Source organism: Rhinoraja longicauda, chromosome 3 (genome assembly GCF_053455715.1).
Source record: "Rhinoraja longicauda isolate Sanriku21f chromosome 3, sRhiLon1.1, whole genome shotgun sequence".
NCBI lineage: Eukaryota > Metazoa > Chordata > Chondrichthyes > Rajiformes > Arhynchobatidae > Rhinoraja > Rhinoraja longicauda.
The window spans coordinates 56629338-56651876 of record NC_135955.1 but is presented as its reverse complement, the minus strand read 5'-3'; the positions used below and the strand labels follow the sequence as shown (position 1 = coordinate 56651876).

Below are 22539 nucleotides of genomic sequence, written 5' to 3'. Positions count from 1 at the left end.
GGCCTGGCTGCAGCTGTGCAGCTCACGGCGGCCATGATCGTGGTGACCATGGGGGTGAGCGGCTGCGGCAAGTGAGTGAGGGAGGGGGGGATGAGTGAGTGAGTGAGGGGGAGGGAGTGAGGGGGTGAGTGAGTGAGTGAGTGAGGGGGGAGTGAGAGAGGGGGGAGTGAGTGAGGGGGGAGTGAGTGAGTGAGGGTGAGTGAGTGAGGGGGGAGTGAGTGAGTGAGGGTGAGTGAGTGAGGGGGGAGTGAGTGAGTGAGGGGGGAGTGAGTGAGTGAGGGGGGGAGTGAGTGAGGGGGGAGTGAGTGAGGGTGAGTGAGTGAGGGTGAGTGAGTGAGGGGGGAGTGAGTGAGTGAGTGAGGGGGGGAGTGAGTGAGTGAGGGGGGGAGTGAGTGAGTGAGGGGGGGAGTGAGTGAATGAGTGGGGGAGTGAGTGAGTGAGGGGGGGAGTGAGTGAATGAGTGGGGAGTGAGTGGGGGTGAGTGAGTATGGGGGGAGGGAGTGAGTGAGTGAGGGGGGGAGTGAGTGAGTGAGGGGGGGAGTGAGTGAGTGAGGGGGGAGTGAGTGAGTGAGGGGGGAGTGAGTGAGAGGGGGAGTGAGTGAGGGTGAGTGAGTGAGGGGGGAGTGAGTGAGTGGGAGTGAGTGAGTGAGGGGGGAGTGAGTGAGTGAGGGCGGGAGTGAGGGGGGGAGTGAGTGAGTGAGGGAGGAGTGAGTGAGAGGGGGAGTGAGTGAGTGAGGGGAGAGTGAGTGAGTCAAGTCAAGTCAATTTTATTTGTATAGCACATTTAAAAACAACCCACGTTGACCAAAGTGCTGTACATCTGATTAGGTTCCAATAGAAAAAAAATGAAAACATATAGTAGCACGCAAACAGTTCACAGCGCCTCCTCAATGAGCCTCAAACGCTAGGGAGTAGAAATAGGTTTTGAGCCTGGACTTAAAGGAGTCGATGGAGGGGGCAGTTCTGATGGGGAGAGGGATGCTGTTCCACAGTCTAGGAGCTGCAACCGCAAAAGCGCGGTCACCCCTGAGCTTAAGCCTAGACCGCGGGATAGTGAATAGCCCCAAGTCGGCCGATCTGAGGGACCTGGAGTTAGAGAGGGGGGTTAGAAGATTTTTGATGTAGGGGGGGGAGTGTCCATTTAGGGCTTTATACGTGAATAGGAGGAGCTTGAAGTTGATTCTGTACCGTACAGGGAGCCAGTGGAGAGAGGCCAGAATCGGGGTGATGTGGTCCCTTTTACGGGTACCCGTCAGGAGTCTCGCTGCGGCGTTTTGGACCAGTTGCAGGCGGGACAGGGAAGATTGGCTGATCCCAGTGTATAGGGAGTTGCAGTAGTCTAGGCGGGAGGAAATGAAAGCGTGAATGATTTTTTCTGTGTCGTCGAATTGGAGGAAAGGTTTGATTTTAGCTATGGTTCGAAGTTGGAAGAAGCTGGCTTTTACCACAGCGTTGACTTGCTTATCAAATTTTAATGCAGAGTCAAATATCATGCCGAGGTTTTTGACATGCGGTTTGACTAGGCAGGGGGGGGGGGGGGGGGGGGGGGGGGGCGAATAGGATGACCTCAGACTTGCTCTCATTTAATTGGAGGAAGTTCTGTGCCATCCAACATTTTATGTCCTCAAGGCAGTGTGAGAGGCTGTTTAAATTTGACTGGTTGTTGGGTTTCAGGGGGAGGTAAAGCTGAGTGTCATCGGCATAGCAGTGGAAAGAAATGCCGTGCCTTTGAATGATTTGGCCAAGGGGGAGCATGTATAGAGAGAAGAGAATGGGGCCTAGGATGGAGCCTTGTGGAACTCCGCAGGAGAGGCTAGCTGGAGCAGAGGAATAACTGCCTATGTTGATGGCGAAACTCCTATCTTTGAGGTACGAAGTGAGGGGGAGTGAGTGAGTGAGGGAGTGAGTGAGTGAGTGAGTGAGGGAGGAGTGAGTGAGAGGGGGAGTGAGTGAGTGAGGGGGAGTGAGTGAGGGGGGGAGTGAGTGAGTGAGGGGGAGTGAGGGAGGGAGTGAGTGAGTGAGGGGGGGAGATGGGGGCAGTGCGTGATAGGGACAGTGGGGGGGATAGGGAGGGTGGGGGAACGGGTGCAGGGAGGTGGATGGGGAAAGAGGCCCAAAGTGCTGGAGTGACACAGCGGGACAGGCAGCATCTCACTCTGGAGAGGAGCAACGGGTGACGTTTGGGACCAGGGGTAAAGACAGGGGTGGGAAATGGGGATAGAGATGGGTGGGTCATTACATTATCACCATTACATTATCTATGTTTATTGTTGCCTTGCAGCCTTCAGCACACACAGCAAGCACACTCTCCCGCTCTCCAGTCACCTGATACACACGTCACGATATTTGCATATCAACATCATGACTCATCATCATGACAGGTGGCGATAGGGATAGGGGATTGGGATAAAGAGGGGACGGGGTGCATAGGGATAGGAGGGGGAATGGGGACGAATGGGGACTGGGGAAATGGAGGGGAGAGTGGAATGTTGGGGAGGGGAAGTGGGGGTAGTAGGCAGGGAATGGGGAAAGAATGGGTAAGTCATAGAGTTATTGAAACATAGAAATAGGTGCAGGAGTAGGCCATTCGGCCCATCGAGCCAGCACCGCCATTCAAAATTATAATGGCTGATCATCTAAAATCAGTACCCCGTTCCTGCTTTTTCCCCATATCCCTTGATTCCTTTAGCCTAAGAGCTAAATCTAACTCTCTCTTGAAAAGAGAGTATAGGCACAGGCCTTTCAACCCACCACTTCCATGTTGACCCTGATGCCTAGCTACACTCGTCTCACTTACCTGCATTAACTTTGCACCCTGCTTGTTAAGGCCCTGTCCAGATGCCCCTTGAATGTTACTATTCTTGCAGTTTTATACCAAATGCCATCTACCCTTTGTGTGCTAAATTATCCTTTAGTTCCATTTTAAACCTCTTCCCACTCACTTAAACCTATGTTTGCCCTTGAGTCTGATGAAGAGCCCGAACCCAAAACGTCATCTGTCCGTTTCCCTCCAATGATCTTACCTGGCCAGCTGAGTTTTTTCAGCACTTTGTTTTTTACTTATGCCCTCTAGTTTTAGACACCCCTATTGTTGGAAACTGACATTGACTATTCTGTGTAGGCCTCTCATAATTATGTGAACCTCTGTTGTGTTACCCAACCATCCCCTTCCCTGCAGGGGAAACAGATCCAGCCGAGCAAATTTCTGATAACTTGTGGCCTCCCATTCAGGCAACATCCTTGTGAATCTTTTCGGTACCCAGAATCTAGCTTACTGTGTACCCAGATACAACTCGAATGCCATCTTTAAATTCACTGATAGTACCACCATTGTCAGATAAATAACCCCTTGTGTTCTTTCAAACTCCCAATCTGTTTCCTTTGATTTTTCTAAGCTTGGATTCTTTCTTGCACTCCCTTTACCCAATTGCTTTAACGTGAAGGTTATTTGCCTCTTTTTGACATTCAAATGTACATTGCATTCGACCGCGCTTTTGCAGTTGCAGCTCCTAGACTGTGGAACAGCATCCCACTCGCCATCAGAACTGCCCCCTCCATCGACTCCTTCAAGTCCAGGCTCAAAACCTACTTCTATTCCCTAGCGTTTGAGGCCCTGTGAGGGGGCGCTGTAAACTGTGTATGTATGTGTTGTTAGGTTTGTGTGCTATTGTATGTTCTTTTTTAGAACCTGCACTGATGTACAGCACTTTGGTCAACGTGGGTTGTGTTTAAATGTGCTATACAAACAAAATTGACTTGACTTGACTTGACAAATGAAGACCCTTTGAATTTATCTTTTTATCTGCTTCCTGGCAGATTCTGTGTAACATTACCCATTTTACTATCCTGTTGAATATTTGCTTCAGTCTTCAGCTCTGATGTGAAATTAGCCCTCCGAGCCAAAAGCATTGTCCACCCCTGGTCTAAAAGAACTGGTTGTTGTTTATGGCATTTATGGAGGAATGTTGTAATTGGTGTATCTAGCTTGTGACTATCTAACTTAAGAACAATTTTTAGCAGTGATCTGCATTAATAGCATATCTGGTCCTCAATGCCCATTGAAATTTATTGGTACATTAAAATTTTGAATCACTAATGGAACAAGGAGTGGTGGCAATTTATTAGTATAAATATTGTACATAAAGGAGTGATGGCAATTTATTAGTATAAAAATTGATTGAATTTAGCTTGAATTCTTTTCATTGTCTGCGCTGGGTGGAGGTTTGCTACGAGGAGTCCATGGCATTGTTCTAGATGTGCAGTTGGTCCAAGCAAGTATGGTACATGCCAGAGAGTGCCAAACAAAGCTTCTCTTTAGAACTACCAACCACAGCCTGCTCAGTTATATCTAAAGCATAAAAGTTTCAGATGCTCTAAACCTGAAATAAAAAGGGAGAAGACAAGAGATAATTATCAGGTCAGACAGTACCTGAGGAGAGAGAAAAAAACCGAGTTGACATTTCAATTGGTGATCTTCCATCATAACTCTTAGGATCAAAAAGATCTACACGAAACATGAAACGTTAATTCTCTTTTTGTATACACAAATGCTGCCTGATCTGACCATCTCCAGGAATTGCATTTCACAAATATTTGTAATTCATTGCTAACCTTTTGTGGAAACCCATCAAACAAGATTGTTAATGTAGAGGTGAGTGGGAACACTTGGTTAATAGAAAACATTGGAAATACCCAGCAGGTAAGGTAGCATCTTGGATGGAAAACTTACAGGTGTGACCTTGCATCAGAATTATCCAGTTGAATTCATTATTGACTTGTTGGGGATGCAACATACTTGAAATGATTTTCCTTGTGCTTGCACTGGGCGTCAGGAGATCAGTGCAGTAGGCCAAAGACACAAAGATCAGAGTTGGAGTGGAATGAAGAATTAAAGTGACAGGTTACTGGAAACTCAGGGTCACTCTGTTGGCTGTAAATAAAGCCATACAGCATGGAAACAGACTCTTTGCTCCATACGACCATGGTAACCAAGGTACGCCATCTAAGCTTGTCACATTTGCCCACGTTTGGCCTGTTTCCCTCTAAATCCTTCCTCTGCATGTACCTGTCCAAAAGTATTTTAAATATTATTGTACGGGCCTCAACTACCTCCTCTGTCAGTTTGTTTCATATAACCATCATCCTCTGTGCGTGTAAAGCCGTAATTCGCTTGCGTTTGGTTTCTCAGATGTGGAGGGGACTACATTGTGAGTACCAAATGCAGCATACTAAATGGGAATATGCAGGTCCATCTTTGCCTCGCCTGGCAGGATAGATTGGTTTTCTGAATGATGGGAAGGAAAGAGGTAAGGCATTGCATCATCTGCAGTTGCATGGGTAAATGTCATGAGAATGGTTGTTAATGAAGGTGGAGAATGAAACAAGAATGGTCCCCTGAGAATGCTAAGAAGAGAGGATGGTACATCTGGTTATGGCTTACCATTGGAATTATCAAACATTAGAGGATGATCTTTTGAATGTGGAGCCTGGTGGGTGGAAAATGAAGATTGGAGAGCCTTTGGGACCATGCCACGCTCTGGCTGCAGTGCTGATGGCACTTGGCTGAGGTGAGTGGCACCCTCTCCCCTTCCCTCTCCCCCCTCGCCTACCCACGGCCACGGGAGACACTCCCCGCCCGGCAATGGGTATCGTCAGATGGAGAGGGTTGCCGGGCCCGCAGGATCGTCAGTTGGGGGTTTGCCCCAGGAGAGGCCTGCAGGAGAGATTTGGACCCCACTTGGTCTAGTATGACAATAAAACACTTGACTCTTGACTCTTTAGATTTGAGGAACCGTAGAAATTCCAAATAGGCCAGTGTCCTAAAATACCAAATGTACATAATTTACTAATTTTGTAAAGAGAAAATGTATACGAATGCATTTTTCTTTACTTCCCACATTATTGGTGTTGCACAAAAGTACACATTTTTGCAGAGTTGTGGAGTAAAGCGTATGTGAGAATATGAAAGTATTGTTTACATTAGTATATTTTCTCATTGAAGCTATAATTCCTTTTTCCAAGCAGCATGCATCTTTTCTTCATGGGATAAATTAAAATCATTTGGTATTTCACAAAATGAAGGCCAATTTGCCAACTTAATGAAATTTGTAAGTTTTTAAAACCTTCACTGGATAACAACATTTCATTTATCGCTTAACAAAAATATTGAGTCAGAATTTAGTCACATGTAATTGAATTTATTTCATTTTCATCTAGGACCACTGTGTCTTCATCTCTTGCCGATACGGTATGTATCAACTTTGACTTTGAAAACAAATAACATTTATTTCCACGTAATTTGCCTTAAAATCTTTTATCTTTGACTTTTTCTTCAATGGATAAGTCTGTTTTGCCTTGAACTGCAGATGGTAAGATCTTCACAAAGTGAACATTCTCATTTTTAAGAGTTTTTCAAAAAGGAGTAAGTAGATGAATGTTAGAATATTATACAGTGGGGAAAATGAAAGTTGGAAACATTGAGAAGCAAATAAAACTGCTGCCATACAGCTTCAGTGATCTGAGTTCAATCCTGCCTGGAGTTCAATTTGTGCAGAGTTTGCATGTTCTTCGTGTAACTGTAGATTGCCCCTGAGTGCTATGGTTTCTTGCCACATCACAAAGATATTCTGGAATGTTAATTTATCTCTCGTGTTGGTAGATAGCAGGGGCGTCAGGCAGGAGTTAATTATCATATGAGAGAGAATGGTACGATACAATACGATAAAACTTTATTCATCCCCGGAGGGAAATTGGTCTGCCAACAGTCACAACACACAAGGTACACAAAAACTTGAAATTAAAAGTGCAAAAAAAAAGAAAAGCACAAGCAACTGTTGGCTGGGTGCCCTGTGCACCGTGCCTAAACCAGAACGCACTGGAACGAGCAACAAACAAACAAACAAATGCAGGCCTATCCCCTGGGCAGAGGATTCTAAAACTAAAGTGTTCGGAACAAAATGGGACTGCTGGGAATACTCGATGAGACAGCTTGGACTCAATGGATTAAATGGCTTATTTTTGTAAGAAAATATAAAATATGGAAATAGACAATTGGATAAATAAGAGACGAGCAATTAGCTTGGCTTTTCAATGTTTGGGAATTGTTCCAAACAAGCACAGAGATTGTGATTAACACCACATGCTTGATTCAGTGGATGAGAATTGGCTTGCAATCTGGTGGTGTAGTTTGCATGAGAATTATTCTCAAATACAACTATCGTAAGATATGTGCCAAGATGCCAGAGTTTGATGCCAAAATATAACTAAGTTATTTTTTTATAATTTTGATGCAAAGGTTTTCTGGTTATAGTTTACCAACAATAGCTGGAAGACCGTAAAATTGCATGATGGCGATTTCCTTTTACTGTCCATGATTCCCATTGAAAGGTCATGCTTTGGAGCAGATGAGCATGAGAGAGGTTGGCAATCGTGGTGATGGCTGGTTGGGTTTGCCATATTAACTGCAAGTCTCGGCTAGACTAAAGGGATTTGGAGAAAATGGTCCAGTGGGTCAAGTGGTTGAATTGTTTGCAGTTCTGTTGTCTTCACTCAGTCCAACATGGCTGTTTGTCTCTCTTTACATGAGTAGACTAACTATTCCGGCAATTTTATCCAATGTAGTAATCATGGACATATGGTAAGTTTACATACCTTACTTAACAGAGTAGTCAGAACACATCATTCTGTTCAGCAATGGATCCTAAAGTCACTGTAGTTCCCAGCATATACGCTGAGTGCCTATCAATCGAAAAGAACGTCGTGAGCAATGGAAGTCCTTGGTTGGTTTAACAGTTGGCCAAGGCTGGGGGAGGGGTGAATGGCAGCATGACTTTGCCAGCTGTCTGACATTTTTTTCAAACGTTTTCTTTAAGGGGATTGTACTGGCTAATTACCTGGTGACTTAACACATTGCCTCTGTCGTGCAGGGCCTCCCTGTTTTAAATCAGAGTGGCTTCAGGCAGCGTTAACCTGTTCACTGCCAAGAATTTTTTTCACTTGTATACTCTGACCCGGGGGAGTGGCACTGACCAGGTTAATAGCAATTGATCTAGAAAAAAACAAGTTCAAACTAGCCAAGTTATTCAGCAGTGAGTTTGGGAGATTCACTGATGACATGCGTCTTTAATTTCAGGATTGCCAGAAAGCACACCATCTATATACCAAAACTCGCATTTATTTGTTTGTTTGTTCCTGAACTACAGCCAAAACGGTACACAATAGTGCAACAATTTTAGGCCCACCTTACTCACCGTCGTCCTTTTGGTGCTAATGGAAGAAGTTTAATTGGGATCGGTGTTATATTTTTAAAGTTATTCACATTTTAAAGTTTAAATCTATCGCCTAGGGAGGGAGGGAGGGAGGGGGGTGGAGGAAGGGAGGGGAGGAGAAGGTTCTGCACCAATGCAGGAGAGGTTTAGGCCCAACGGGTCCACTTGGTCTAGTAGATATTTACAACGCATAATGTGTAGGTTCATCCCGCTGGCCTACAAGTCTGTAATTTAACGCAATGATTATATGCATTATTGTGAGAAAATTTTCAGAAAACTGATCAGTAAAAATGATTGGATACTAAATGTGCAATTTTCACACAGTACTATATTGCTTCTGTGCATGGACCGGCAAGGTATACCCAGCACATTTAGTCAGAACTAAATGTTACCCAGAACATGAGGATTTGTGTTGTTGGGGTAGTTTCTGGAAGAAGGTTCCATAATACATGGTTTTAACTGCTAAAATAAAGATAAAAGATGAGAGGGTGTAACTAGGCGGAAGCTATAAGGTACAAACAATCATTTTGGGCCAGAAGAGATTACAAACAACAGTTCAACAGAGCTTTATTTGTCATTCGGTACCGAGGTACCGAATGAAACTACATAGCAGTCACACAAAAAAGAAAAAGAACACAAGACACATGACCCCAACACAAACATCCATCACAGTGACTCCAAACACCCCCTCACTGTGATGGAGGCAACAAAACTTCCACTCTCTTCCCCACGCCCACGGACAGACAGCTCGTCCCCGACCGACCAGCACAGTCCCCGCAAGGGGATGGCCCGCGGCCGAGTCGCATCGGGCGCTGAAACGTCTCGCGGCCGAGCCGGGCGATGGAAGGCCCCGCGGCCGAGCCGTGCGCAGCTAAGTCCCGCGGCCGTGCCGGGCGATGTTAGGTCCCGCGGTCGAGCCGCACCAGGCGATGGAAGGCCCCTCAGCCGAGCCGCACCGGGCGATGTTAAGTCCAGCGGACGAGCCGCACCAGCGATGAAAAGTCCAGCGGCCGAGCCGCACCGGGCGATGTTAGGTCCCGCGGCCGAGCCGCACCGGGCGATGGAAGGCCCCGCGGCCAAGCCGCACCGGGCACTGTTAAGTCCAGCGGCCGAGCCGCACCGGGCGATGTTAGGCCCCGCGGCCGAGCCGCACCGGGCGATGTTAAGTCCAGCGGACGAGCCGCACCAGCGATGAAAAGTCCAGCGGCCGAGCCGCACCGGGCATTGTTAGGTCCCGCGGCCGAGCCGCACCGGGCGATGGAAGGCCCCGCGGCCAAGCAGCACCGGGCACTGTTAAGTCCAGCGGCCGAGCCGCACCGGGCAATGTTAGGTCCCGCGGCCGAGCCGCTCCGGGCGATGGAAGGCCCCGCAGCCGAGCCGCACCCCGCGCCGTGAGGAAGAGACCTAAAAGAGAAAGGTTTCCCCCGTCCCCCCACCCACACCACCACCCCCCCACCCACACCACCACCCCCCCACCCACACCACCACCCCCCACACATACACAACAAAAACAACAAAAAACCCATCCCAACACCAACACACAACAAAAAAAAAAGGAAAAAAGACGAACAGACTGCTAGCGAGCCGCAGCCGTTAGGCGCCGCCACTTCCACCTGAGAGAGAGAGAGAGAAAGATATTTTGAAGTGGTGGCATAGAATTGTTTAGATCTACAGATGTTTGGAGAATGAAAACAAGCCTTTCATCCACTAGTCCATGCTAACCAAATTACCTATCCATGTTAATCCTATTTGTTTGCCTTTGGCCAATATCTCTTTAAACCATTTCTAGGTATGCATCGATCCAAATACCTTTTAAAATGTTGTAATTGTACCTGTTCCTTCTACCTCCGCTGGAAGCTCATTATATGCATTATTGTATACCCACCATCCTCTGTGTGAAAAAGTTGCCCCTCTATAATTCCTGTTGAATGGAAAAGTCAATGGAAATATTTTTTTAATTAAATGCATTGGAAGAAGAAGGATGGGAGGACAGCAGAGGAAGGTGAGTAGTAAGATGTAGATGGCAACATTTTAGTTAAATTAGAGTTTGAAATAAATGAACTCCCTGCATTTGGCAAGGAAATTAGCAGAGAAAAAAGGCAGAAGATAACAGCGAGAAAGGTTCAGTAGTGATAGGGTAAAATAATATCATAGATGCATTATCCTCTCTTTCAAGATTTAAAAAGGCTTCTAACCCAAAAATATTTGAAAATATATTTTAATAGTTGGGCTGGAAATTCTATGATGCTGATGACTACCATTCCGAAGAAAACAAAGAAAGAATGGCTCAAGGAATACCACTAAGTGATGAGGTAATACTTTATTAAAATTATACTTCTCCATCTGTTTTATTGGAAGATCTTTAGTTAGTGTAATAATATTTTTATCCTGAAATAAGAAAAGTATTTAAAACAAGTATTATAAAAACTGCACTTTTATAATTTCCCATGCACAAAGCTATGCTGTCAATCCCTAAATCAGTCCTTGCCTATCAAAATGCAGGTAGATCCTGTGTCTCAGAATCCCATCCGTAAACATGCCCAGCATTGATATTAGTCTCACTTGCTTGCAGGTCTTTGACTTGTCCTTGCAACCCTTCTTCAGTAAAGGCACAACATTTGCTCACATGTGCTACCTCACGTGTGCTGGTAGGACAATGGAATAAGATATGGAATAATGTGGTGGCAGCGGTGCCATGATGTTCAGCTGTAGATGAAACCACTTGGTTAATGGGATGTTCGAGAGCAAAAAGGAATGTAAAAGTGATAAATGCAAGTCAGTATTGTAAGAAATGCTCAGCAGATCTTGAAGTATCGGGACAAAAACAGAGTTAATATTAGGGGGATAACAATAGCCAATACAGCCTGCTCTGATTTGTTTTGGTGGAAAAAAATGAAGAATATGTTAAGAATTATTGGAATTTGGAAATATTGGCAGGTCTCCAAGACTGGCAATTCCACAAGAGGATTCTCCTACTCAAAAATGTATTGAGGCCACTGTTTTAAGTAGCAAAGAATATAAGAATTTTCTGGAGGTACTCGGTGACTTGAGCAGCAACATCTGTGGGGGGGGGGGAATTAACAGCATTTTAGATCAAACCTTGAATTCTTGAAACATTGACAATTCCTTTCCCACCACAGATGGTGCTTGACCCATGGCTAAAGATGATGCAAATACCTCTGCCAGGTTCTCAACAATCTCTACCCACAATGCCCCTAGATACAATTGATCATGTGCCTGGGATTTATCTTAATATGCTCTCTTGTAATGTGGATATGTTGCAAGACATCACTATTTATTTTTAATTTCTTATCGTCCATGACCTATTCCACATTAAGTACAGATAAGAAAAAAATATTTAACACATTTCCCATCTCCTGTGGCTTCACATCCAGACGACTGCATTGATCCTGAAGAGTACCTATTCTCTCCCTGATTACCCTTTTGCTCATAATATACTGGCACAATCTCTTATTTGTTAAAGCTATTCCATATTCCCTTTTTGCTCTCTCTCAAGAACCCTGATGCGGCTGTGCTGGTGGCTGGAGATTTCAATAGGGGAAATCTCAAAAAGGTCATGCCCAACTTCTACCAACACATCACGTGTGTCGCCAGGGGGGAAAGAACTTTGGACCACTACTACACGCCGTTCAGGAAAGGCTACAAGGCCGTTTCTCTCCCTCCTTTTGGAAAATCTGACCATGCTGCCATTTTCCTGCTGCCGGAGTATAAACAACGGATAGTACGGGAAGCGACAGTGACGAGGGACGTAAAGCGGTGGGCTGATCATTCAGAGGCCATGCTGCAGGATGCACTGAGCGAAGTCGACTGGAACATGTTCCAAGCAAGTTCCAGAGACATAAATGAGTTTGCGGAAGCGGTTACGGACTTCATTGCCACAATAGCCGATACCATCATCCCCACGGTAAGGGTCAGTATCTTCCCTAACCAAAAACCCTGGGTGGACAGGTCTATTCGCGTGGCCTTGAATGCTCGCACCGCTGCTTATAACTCTGGCCTGGCATCTGGCAACATGGACGACTACAAGGGAGAGTCCTACCGACTGCGAAGGGCAGTGAAGGATGCAAAAAGGAGGTACCGGGACAAGATGGAGTCACAGATGGAGCAGCAGGACACCAGGCGCCTTTGGCAGGGGCTACGGACAATAACTAGCTACAGGTCCAGCACCCCCGCAACCGGAAGTGCCGGCTCCTCCTTAGCTGATGACCTGAACTCTTTTTATGCACGGTTTGAGACGGGTAACACCACCAGCTCGCCGTCTAAAAACAGCACCGAAGGGGCGCTGGCTAGCGAGGCTGGAGGGGGATCCACCGCTGGGGATGTGCACACATCCTCGGTGTCCGAGCATGAGTTGAGGTGGGCTCTGACGCGTGTGAACACGAGGAAAGCTGGAGGCCCAGATGGTATATCTAGGCGAGTGCTAAAGTCTTGTGCTACTCGGCTTGCTCCAGTGCTCACCACAATATTCAACCTCTCCTTGGCCAAGTCCATGGTCCCTGCATGCTTCAAAAGATCCATCATTGTACCGGTGCCAAAGAATGCCTCTCCAGCGTGTTTAAATGACTACTGACCGGTGGCCCTCACTTTGAAATGCTTTGAGAGGCTCATAGAAACATAGAAAATAGGTGCAGGAGTAGGCCATTCGGCCCTTCGAGCCTGCACCGCCATTCAATATGATCATGGCTGATCATCCAGCTCAGTAGCCTGTACCTGCCTTCTCTCCATACCCCCTGATCCCTTTAGCAAAAAGGGCCACATCTAACTCCCTCTTAAATATAGCCAATGAACTGGCCTCAACTACCTTCTGTGGCAGAGAATTCCACAGACTCACCACTCTCTGTGTGAAGAAATGTTTTCTCATCTCGGTCCTAAAAGACTTCCCCCTTATCCTTAAGCTGTGACCCCTGGTTCTGGACAACCCCAACATCGGGAACAATCTTCTCGCATCTAGCCTCTCCAACCCCTTAAGAATTTTATATGTTTCTATAAGATCCCCCCTCAGTCTTCTAAATTCCAGCGAGTACAAGCCCAGTCTATCCAGTCTTTCCTCATATGAAAGTCCCGCCATCCCAGGGATCAATCTGCGCCCTCCTTCCTCGCAACATGGACCCACTACAGTTTGCATACCGTCCGAACAGGTCCACGGATGATGCGGTCTCCCAGGTTCTACACACCGCTCTCTCTCATCTGGACAGCCAGGGGGGCTATGTGAGGATGCTGTTCATTGACTTTAGTTCAGCATTCAACACAATAGTCCCCAGCAGACTGGTTGAGAAGCTGCTAGAACTGGGGCTTAGCACCCCTCTGTGTGCCTGGGTCCTGGACTTTCTCACCGCCAGGCCCCAAGTGGTCAGGATGGGGGAACACACATCTAGCCCCCTCACCCTGAACATAGGATCCCCCCAGGGTTGCGTCCTTAGCCCCCTACTGTACTCCCTGTACACACATGACTGTGGGGCCAGGTTCAGCTCAAACTCCATCATCAAGTTTGCTGATGACACTGTGGTGGGCCGGATCTCCAATAACGATGAGAAGGCCTACCGAGAGGAGGTGGCTGATCTGGCACTCTGGTGTCAGGACAATAGCCTCCTCTTGAATGTCACTAAAACGAAGGAGCTGATTGTGGACTTCAGAAGGGCTAAACATCCAAGGACGTACACGCCACTCGAGATAAATGGGTCTACTGTGGATAGGGTGAGCAGTTTTAAATACTTGGGAGTCCGCGTCACAGAGGATCTGACGTGGGCAACGCACATTGCCGCACTGGTGGGTAAGGCAAAGCAGCGCCTTTACCACCTTAGACAACTGAGGAAATTCAGAGTGTCTCTGAGGATCTTTCATTGCTTCTACTCTGTGGCTGTAGAGAGCATCCTGTCCGGCAACATTACAGTCTGGTTTGGGAACAGCTCTGCCCAGGACAGGATGGCCCTGCAGAGAGTAGTGCGTTCGGCAGAACGTACCATGGGAACTACACTCGTCCCTCTGCAGGACCTATACATCAGGAGGTGCAGATCCAGAGCAAGCAGGATCATGACGGACCCCTGCCACCCCAGTAACAGACTGTTCCAGATGCTACGATCAGGCAAACGCCTCCGCTGTCACGCTGTGAAAACAGAGAGGATGAGACGGAGTTTCTTCCCACAGGCCATCAGGACTGTCAACTTTTATAACTCCAGAGACTAAATTTTTGTCTACACTATAGTAACTTATTAACTTTATTTATATGCTCTAACTGTAATTCTTTTTTGTGCACAATCCGCAGGCATTGCCACTTTCATTTCACTGCACATCGTGTATGTGTATGTGACAAATAAATTTGACTTGACTTGACTTGATTTCGCTTAATTGTATTCCCTCATTTCTCATACTCAAGGGATTTGTTTGATAATTACTGCCTAGACCTGACGGACACCTTTTCCATTTTCCTGACCAATGCTTCGATATTCTTCGAGCCTGCACTAATCCTGCAAGCCTTGCCCTTTATTTGCAGGTAACTAAGAACTAACTGATGCTGATCTCAGTGAATTCAGGAACTTCCTGATCCTCAACTCAACCTATCAGCCTTCCACTTGTGAGGCATCCTTTCACCTCAAATCAGCTTTGCTAGTTCTTGTCTAAAGCCATCAAAATTTGCCTTGCCCCAATTTAGGATTTTGATTTGTGGACAGTCCTTTCTATTCCACAACTATTGTAAAATTAATAGAATTACTGTCACTGTTCCATGATGCTATCCCAAGACACTTCAGTCTCTTGCATTTCCCAAAAGAAGGACCAGTGTTACCCCTTCTCACGTAGGGTCATCTCCATAATGTTTGAGAAAACTTCTCTGGACACTTTTCACAAACTGCCCCATCCAATCCCTTTGCTCAAAGGCAGTCCTGGTCAATAAGAGGGAAATCCCCTTTTTATTTCCACCCAAGTAACCTCACTGGCCAATCCCCCGGTGAACATCCTCTCTAGGTACTGCTATGATGTTCTCCCTAATTAAAAACCTAGCTCCGCCCTCTCTTTCCTCCAGCTTAATCAAAAAACACTACTCCTGCACCTCTTACCTCCAGCATAATCAAAACGCAACTCCTCCACTTCTCTTAGCTCCATCTTTATCACATCTGTAGCATCTGTATTCGGGAACATTGAGCTGCCAGTCCTGTTTCTCCCTCAGCCATGTTTCTGTTATGGCTGTAACATCCCAATTAACTGTAGGGAGTTCCACTATTTTAAGTAAGCGATGAAGAAGGAACAGCAATATATTTTCAAAACTGTATGGTGTGTAACTTGAACAGAAACCTATAAATGGTGATTCCAACCACCTGCTGTCGTTGTTCATCTTGGTGTTAAAAGTTGTGGGATAGGGTAGTGTTATAGTGATGCTTGACACTTGAGGAAGTTGAGTTAGATCATTCACTGACTGAAGATGGTTACAAATGCATGAGTTTTGTTCTTTGGTGCTCGTACATTAGGCTGCACATTGTTGAGAACGAGGATGTTCTTGGACCACCACTCCATTACTTGGTTGTACTCCCATTTGGTCACCTGAGTTCTTGAAACAGCAAGTTTGCTCTTTACACCATAACACATTCATTATTTTGCTGCAGTTAGTCTCAGGTCAGATTTTATGACAAAATTGCAATCCGTAGTTTAATGTCTATTTTCTCGAGCACTTGGAAGCAACAAGAATTTTTGATATGGTGGTATGTGGTCATCAATCCTATACATTTTTAATTTAGTTTAGATATAGTGTGGAAACAGGCCTTGTCTCTTCTCAACATCCTATTAACCAGATGGCTTCGTCAACTGCCAACCCTGCCGTCACCCAATTTGTCCTATCCATCACTCCCATCATCTGTAACTTTAAAACTAACTTTTTCTTTCTCTCTCCATGTTCTGACAACAGGTCTGCCACCTGACATCTTAACTGTTTTTCATTCCGCAGATGCTGCCTTTTGCTGTGTATTTTCAGCAACTGCTTTATAGTCATGAAATACCTATTGGGGTATCTTCAGTATTGTAATTTAGGAAATGCAACAGCAAATCAGCATACTGCCATTTGCCAGTGAAAAAAATGTTTGATTTAGCGATATTGATTAAGGTCTAAGTATTGGCCAGGACACCCACCCAGCTCTTTACATAACAGCATTGTATCTTTTGCAGCCTCGCCTCAAAAGGGCAGACTGGTCCAAAAATAGGCAGATCTTCCAAAATGTTATCCTGGCTGTTGCACTAGATTGAAGTGTATGTGTTTTTGAAGCTGGGTTTGAACCAACAATCTTATTATTTGGGTCAAAACTATTCTCACGCAAGCTAGTTAATGGTGACCATTTCAGAAAATTACTTATCAGTCCACGCCCACAGAACTTATCAATTTATGAAGAAAAAAGCAAAGCTGTCCATTAGCCTTGGAGAATTTGAAATAGCTCTGCGCAATTTAAAAAGAATGTGCATGGTGCAGAATTAATAATTAATGTTGATAGCTGAACCAAGTAAGTAAAGAAGGCTTTTACGTACAAGTTTTTTGGCAACTAAGATGCATCCTTTTTGTAGTCTCTCAAGGTGTTTGTTGTTAACAGGAGAGAATACCATGGCTGTGCAGTTTGCAAGAAATATTACTGAGGTAAATTGAATTTCAATGTATTTGTATTTTGTAAATTGTATTTCAATGTATTTCTTACATTGAACAAGGTTACTATAATTAATAAAATTATAGCATTAAATCAGATGTGCTCCGAGGAATGGGTGAAATTCCTAAATCACAATACCAATCTCACCCTTTAACTTTTTTAATATAATTTTTAAAAGTCCTGAGATTTTGTTGCTTGCAAGCTGAATTATTGCAAGGTTAAAAAGTAAATAATTGACAATTACTGATTAAACATCATGCTGCTTCTTCAGAATCTTGCATGTCACTTGTAACTGCTGTATTTCCTTGGTTCCACTCTTCTTTCTGGCTTTTATCCTCCATCAAAATTGCATGGCAGATTATTTCTATTAGATGATACCTCTTGCATTGTCTGTCAGCGGTGCAGGTTTGTAGATCTTATGATGATGACAATTACTGGATGAGGATTTTTCCCGTATCCCTTTTGTCTCAAGACTTCCATTCTCTCTTAGCTACTTTTTTACTTTATAGTTTTCAACCAACTTCAGCTCATTTTAATTTGCAATTTGGAAGAAGGGCCTCGACCCAAACCGTCACCCATTCCTTCTCTCCAGAGTTGCTGCCTGTCCGGCTGAGTTACTCCAGCCTTTTGTGTCTATCTTCGGTTTAAACCAGCATATGCAGTTCCTACCAATACATCTTTAATTTGCAATTTGCCAGCATTAGGGCAAAATTTAATGTTACTGAATTAAACTTGTCAAACTCTTGGGAAAAATATGTTTAAAAATAAGTTTTGAAAATTTCCACATACAATTATTTTTCTGTTTGTTTACCCTCAGAGAATTTTCACTTGGTGTAAATGTGATCTTGGCATGTTCTTCTCTGAAGAGAGTGCATAGAAGAATTCTAATGGGTGAGCATAGTATGAAAAACAGACAAGCAAAAAACTGTACAGAACCAAATCAGGCACATTCACATCTTGGCTTTAGCAAGGACATTTTGTTTGTGTATCTTCATGGTTCCATGGAACTTATCACTAAGAGGTTAGAATCCAGAAAGGGGCATTTCATGTCACCTTCTTTGCTGCAGTCTCAATTTGACACCCTGGAACCACCAGACGGCACTGAAAATTTCATTAGTATAAATATTGAGAAAACTATTCCAGAGATGGTGACTGAGATTGGTAAAAAACTGGGTCAGAATCTTTAAATTTTAACTGATTATCTGAAGGAAAGCGATGGTTGTGAAATATGTTCCTAAACAATGAAATTTGTAGTTAAAATGGAAGCAAAGCTAAACATAGCACAAAAAGTAAGGAAATTTGTGTTTGGTAGATTATTTCTTTGTTGTAACAATGCTTCTTGGCAATAAATCTTATACCATTGGAAAGCCTGTTTATTTCCCTTGTAAATGGTGCCACATTTGTAAGGAACATACATTTGTGGGATGAGCAGCGGAACTGAGTATATGAGTTGTGCCCATGAAAAATTTGCCAAATCTTCTCTGCCAATGCCAAACAGCTTATTCTGCTGTTGCTATTGACTCTTGTTTTGAGCTTCTGGTACCCCCAGGTGCTGACAATCAGGTGCCTGATTGGCAGCATCTGTGAGCATGGGCCCTGCTACAGTGGTCAGTAGGTGTCTGCTCCAAGAATCGGCATGCCACGTTTGACTGATCTGGATAGGGCCCGTGCGATAGGGCAACTTCAAGCTGGTGTTCCGCAAAACCAAGTTGCGGCATTATTTGGAGTGAGCCCTAGTACCATCTCCAAAGTGAAGGCCAAGTTCCATATAACGGGGGATGTCAGAGACAGGCCGCGAAGTGGGCGTCCCAAGAAGACGACACCGGAAGAAGACCGTTTCCTCACCCTGTCAGCACTTAGGAACCGTAGGCTGTCTTCTACAGATTTGCAGTCAAGGTTTGCAGGACGATATGGCCGACGGCTCTCTGCCCAGACAATTCGGAACAGACAGCACGCAGCTGATCTCCGGTCTCATAGGGCTGCCAGGAGGCCTGCCATGACTGCCCTTCACCGTCAGGCCCGTTTGCGCTGGTGTCGGCAACACGTGCCCTGGAACCTGAACATGTGGAGGAACGTTATGTTCAGCGATGAGTCCAGATTCTGCCTACGGCAGTTGGATCATAGGGTCAAAGTGTGGAGAAGACGCGGAGAACGCTATGCTGATTGCTGCACCGATAGAGTAACATCTTTTGGTGGAGGCAGTGTGATGGTGTGGGGCGGCATCTCCCTCACTGGAAAAACGAGGCTTGTCATCATTGGAGGCAATCTCAATGCAGAGATATCGAGATGAGATTCTGCAACCAGTGGCAATCCCATATCTCCACAGTCTGGGACCGAACTCTATCCTCCAAGATGACAATGCTCGCCCCCACAGAGCAGGGTTTCTCAGAGACTAACTCCAGAATTTGGGGGTGGAGAGGATGGAATGGCCTGCCAGCAGTCCTGACCTCAACCCCATTGAACACTTGTGGGATCAGCTTGAGCGTGCTGTTCGTGCCAGAGTGACCAACACAACCACTTTGGCTGACTTGCGACAAATGCTGGTTGAAGAATGGGATGCCATCCCACAACAGTGTGTGACCAGGCTGGTGACCAGCATGAGGAGGAGGTGCCAGGCTGTTGTGGCTGTGTATGGTTCTTCCACACGCTACTGAGGCTCCTGTTTATTAAATTAATAAATTGTTAAATTGCCAATATGTCTTGTTTCTTCAGACTTCAATCATCCAATCCACCAAACAAGAGTCAATGGCAGAATAAGCTGTTTGGCATTGGCAGAGAAGATTTGGCAGATTTTTCATGGGCGCAACCCACATACTCAGCTCTGCTGCTCATCCCACAATTGCATGTTCCTTACAAATGTGGCACCATTTAAAAGGGAAATAAACAGGCTTTCCAACAGTATAAGATTTATTGCCAAGAAGCATTGTTACAACAAAGAAATAATCTACCAAACACAAATTTCCTTACTTTTTGTGCTATGTTTAGTTGCTTTCATATCATTATATTGCAAATTTAATTATACCATCAGAGTTTGTGATATTACTTTTTTAAGCCAGAAATCCCAAAGACTCACTCTTCTTCATAATATGCAGTTTTGCAAATTTCTCCTTTGCCAAGGGAGAAAATCAATTAAATTAATGCAAAGATGTGAAATTTAACCAGTTTCTGTAAAATGCTTTAATGTTGTGTATAAAACATAAAGCTAGAATTTGCTAGAATAAGTGGCACTTATGTAAATTAAATTTTATTTATAGTTCCAACTTTAATTCCAGTGTTTAGATTAGTGTGTAGATGAAACTGGCATTTTTCCTTCCTGCTTTACATTGCAAATTTAAATTTCATTGGTTGGTGGATACATGGGAACCATTTGCACTGAGTTCACAAGTTGCCATGCGGGGATTCAGGTTTGGGATAGGAAATTAGGGCAGTAATTTGTCAATTATCCAAATTATAAAATTATGCACTCAAGAGTACAACTGATCTTTGGACTCTAGTCCAAACATCTACATGATGAGACAGAGCTGACTAAGGGAACTATAGTTCAATTTCCTCAGCTTTAAACAGATTATAGATACTGCAAATGTTTCTGTAGTGAGGGAATTGTCCTGGAATTGAATTAAGAGTTGTGAATCATTGTCGTTCTCTATGGGTGTTGAGTGATTAAGTGTTTTCAGAGCTGAGATGTAGATGTTTGGACTAGAGTCCAAAGATCAGTTGTGATCCTCTTTGACTGGTGTAACAAACTTCTACTCCTTTAACGTCCAAAGATCCCATGAACTCAATTATAAACACAGCTTGAGCGAACGTGATAGTTCCAGACTTCCTTGTAAGTCTTTCTAATGAAAAAACAAAACAGCAGTTCCTACAAATGTTTTTTCAAAATAAGACAACAATTTATTTTTAATTGGTTTAATGATCTATGTGCATAACTAATTACTACTAATAAAAATTGACAGGTTAAATATTTTGTACAAGGCAGTTCAGAAATTAGATTAATATCACATGACACTTTAAAAGGAAATGACATCTCAAATTATAATGCACATACAGTATGCAATAATTTTACTGGCCAAAGCCAATCTGCTGTAGTCAAAAGCACACTGTTTAGATTAAGGTGCTCATTAAAGCTGCACAAAGATTTGAAGACATCCAGAAGTAGGAAGCTCAAAACCACTGCAATTGCATTCAACAAGACTAGAAGGATTACTGAATATTTTCTGGTGAAATAATGTAATGCACTATATTTCTATACATTATTTGTATGTAAAGCAAAGTAATAAATATTAGATTCAGTGGTAATCTGTATTTAACATTTTGGATGTTATTTGCCATAATGCATGCTCTGTTCACAATACACAACTGGTTGTCAGACATTGCAGCTCTTGATCAGCTTCTGATGCATCTCTTGCAAGTCTTTGCCCTATACAAATTGCTTTCAAGAATTACTGGTTAAACCGCAAGGGTTGCTGATTAAACAGCAAAACTTGAGATTTAAATAGATTTTCAGGGCAGACCAAAAGAAGATTCACGTGAAGTGAAATGCTGAACAAGGTTGCTTAAAAATTACAAACTCAAATAAAATAGTTATGCATGCAACATCTTCCATCAAATCAAAGTTTATGCACTGTACAAATGCCTCTGAATTCACTTATAATAAAGCATTAATTATCTCAAGTCTCCTACAACCCAATCTCAAAAGTAAAGCTGGAAAGAGTTTTTTTTTTAAGATTTAACTGCTGTTATATCAAAAATAAATTACAATTTCTTTGCAAGCTGCAAAAAGGTTGCTAAGATGGTTGAGAACCCAGTAGCCTCTCAATGGCAGCGTTGACATCTCCACCAGTCGCTATTAGGGCTTGAAGGTTAGCTTCACGGTTCAGAAATCCCATTGCACTAAGCTGATCAAGTTGTGGCTGAAATTGAACTTCAGGATTTGGAGTCAAAGTCTGTTCAGCAGTGACAGGTATAAACAAACAGAAAGAAAAAAAGTTATCAGGTGTTCACTTTCAAGAATAAATTAAAACCTTTTTCTTCAAGTTCCCATTATCACAGCGAAGAATGTTAATGGACTTTTTAAATGAAAAAATTACAAGTGATGTAAGCGAACCTCAACCCAAAGGATATGCACATATGCAGGTACACAATTTTTCTTTGAGAAAGAGGGCATTGCTTATAAGACTTGCACAATGGCAACTCCAACTGCTCTGTGAAGTGCTAGCAAGCTTTTTGCTTGGAATCAATCAAATTCTTGTGGTAAAGCTATTCTTACGTGCTTTTAAGAAGTTATAGATTTTGTCCTGGCCCCTGAAGAATCAGCAATATTTCCAAATCAAAATAAGTTTTGCATTGCAGTTATCTCATGCACTTGCTGCCCTTGCCCTAATTGGTGGTAAAGACCATTGTTTTAGAAGCTACTGCCAAAGATGGCTTGGCGGCTTCCTTCGTGTGTCATGTGGGTGGTGCAGACATCCAGCCAAAATCACTCTTTAGGGAAGAAACAGACTGTTGCTCAAAATTCCATCACCTGAGGAAGAGCTGGAGCAACAGGTCAGGCAGAATCTGGAGAGAAGTAGACAAAGAAGGGTCCCAACCTAAACTCTTGCATGTCTATTTCATTCCATAGATGTTGACTG

At 44.1% G+C, this 22539-nt stretch overlaps 2 protein-coding genes across 6 annotated transcripts in view; one reads left to right on the top strand and one right to left on the bottom strand.

The window, feature by feature from the left end:
• Positions 1-18201, top strand: LOC144592023 (putative gluconokinase). Of its 4 annotated transcripts, XM_078396198.1 has the most exons (6): positions 33-71; positions 6025-6107; positions 6217-6247; positions 10493-10579; positions 16856-16899; positions 17724-18201. In XM_078396198.1, the coding sequence occupies exons 4-6, from the start codon at positions 10550-10552 to the stop codon at positions 18091-18093; spliced, it is 444 nt and encodes a 147-aa protein (XP_078252324.1). In that variant the 5' UTR covers positions 33-71; positions 6025-6107; positions 6217-6247; positions 10493-10549; the 3' UTR covers positions 18094-18201. The 4 variants fall into 4 exon arrangements, with proteins under 4 accessions (XP_078252321.1, XP_078252324.1, XP_078252322.1 ...); XM_078396195.1 differs by lacking the exon at positions 6025-6107 and having other exon boundaries at positions 1-71; XM_078396196.1 differs by lacking the exons at positions 33-71; positions 6025-6107 and adding an exon at positions 1773-1869.
• Positions 18202-20799: 2598 nt separating this feature from the next.
• LOC144592021 (ubiquilin-1-like) overlaps positions 20800-22539 on the bottom strand; it is a 35304-nt gene continuing 33564 nt past the window's right edge. For both annotated transcript variants that reach the window (XM_078396191.1, XM_078396190.1), the window contains exon 11: positions 20800-21852. In XM_078396191.1, coding sequence (XP_078252317.1) covers positions 21694-21852 — 159 coding nt within the window. In that variant the 3' untranslated portion in view covers positions 20800-21693. The remainder of the gene's footprint in view (positions 21853-22539) is intronic.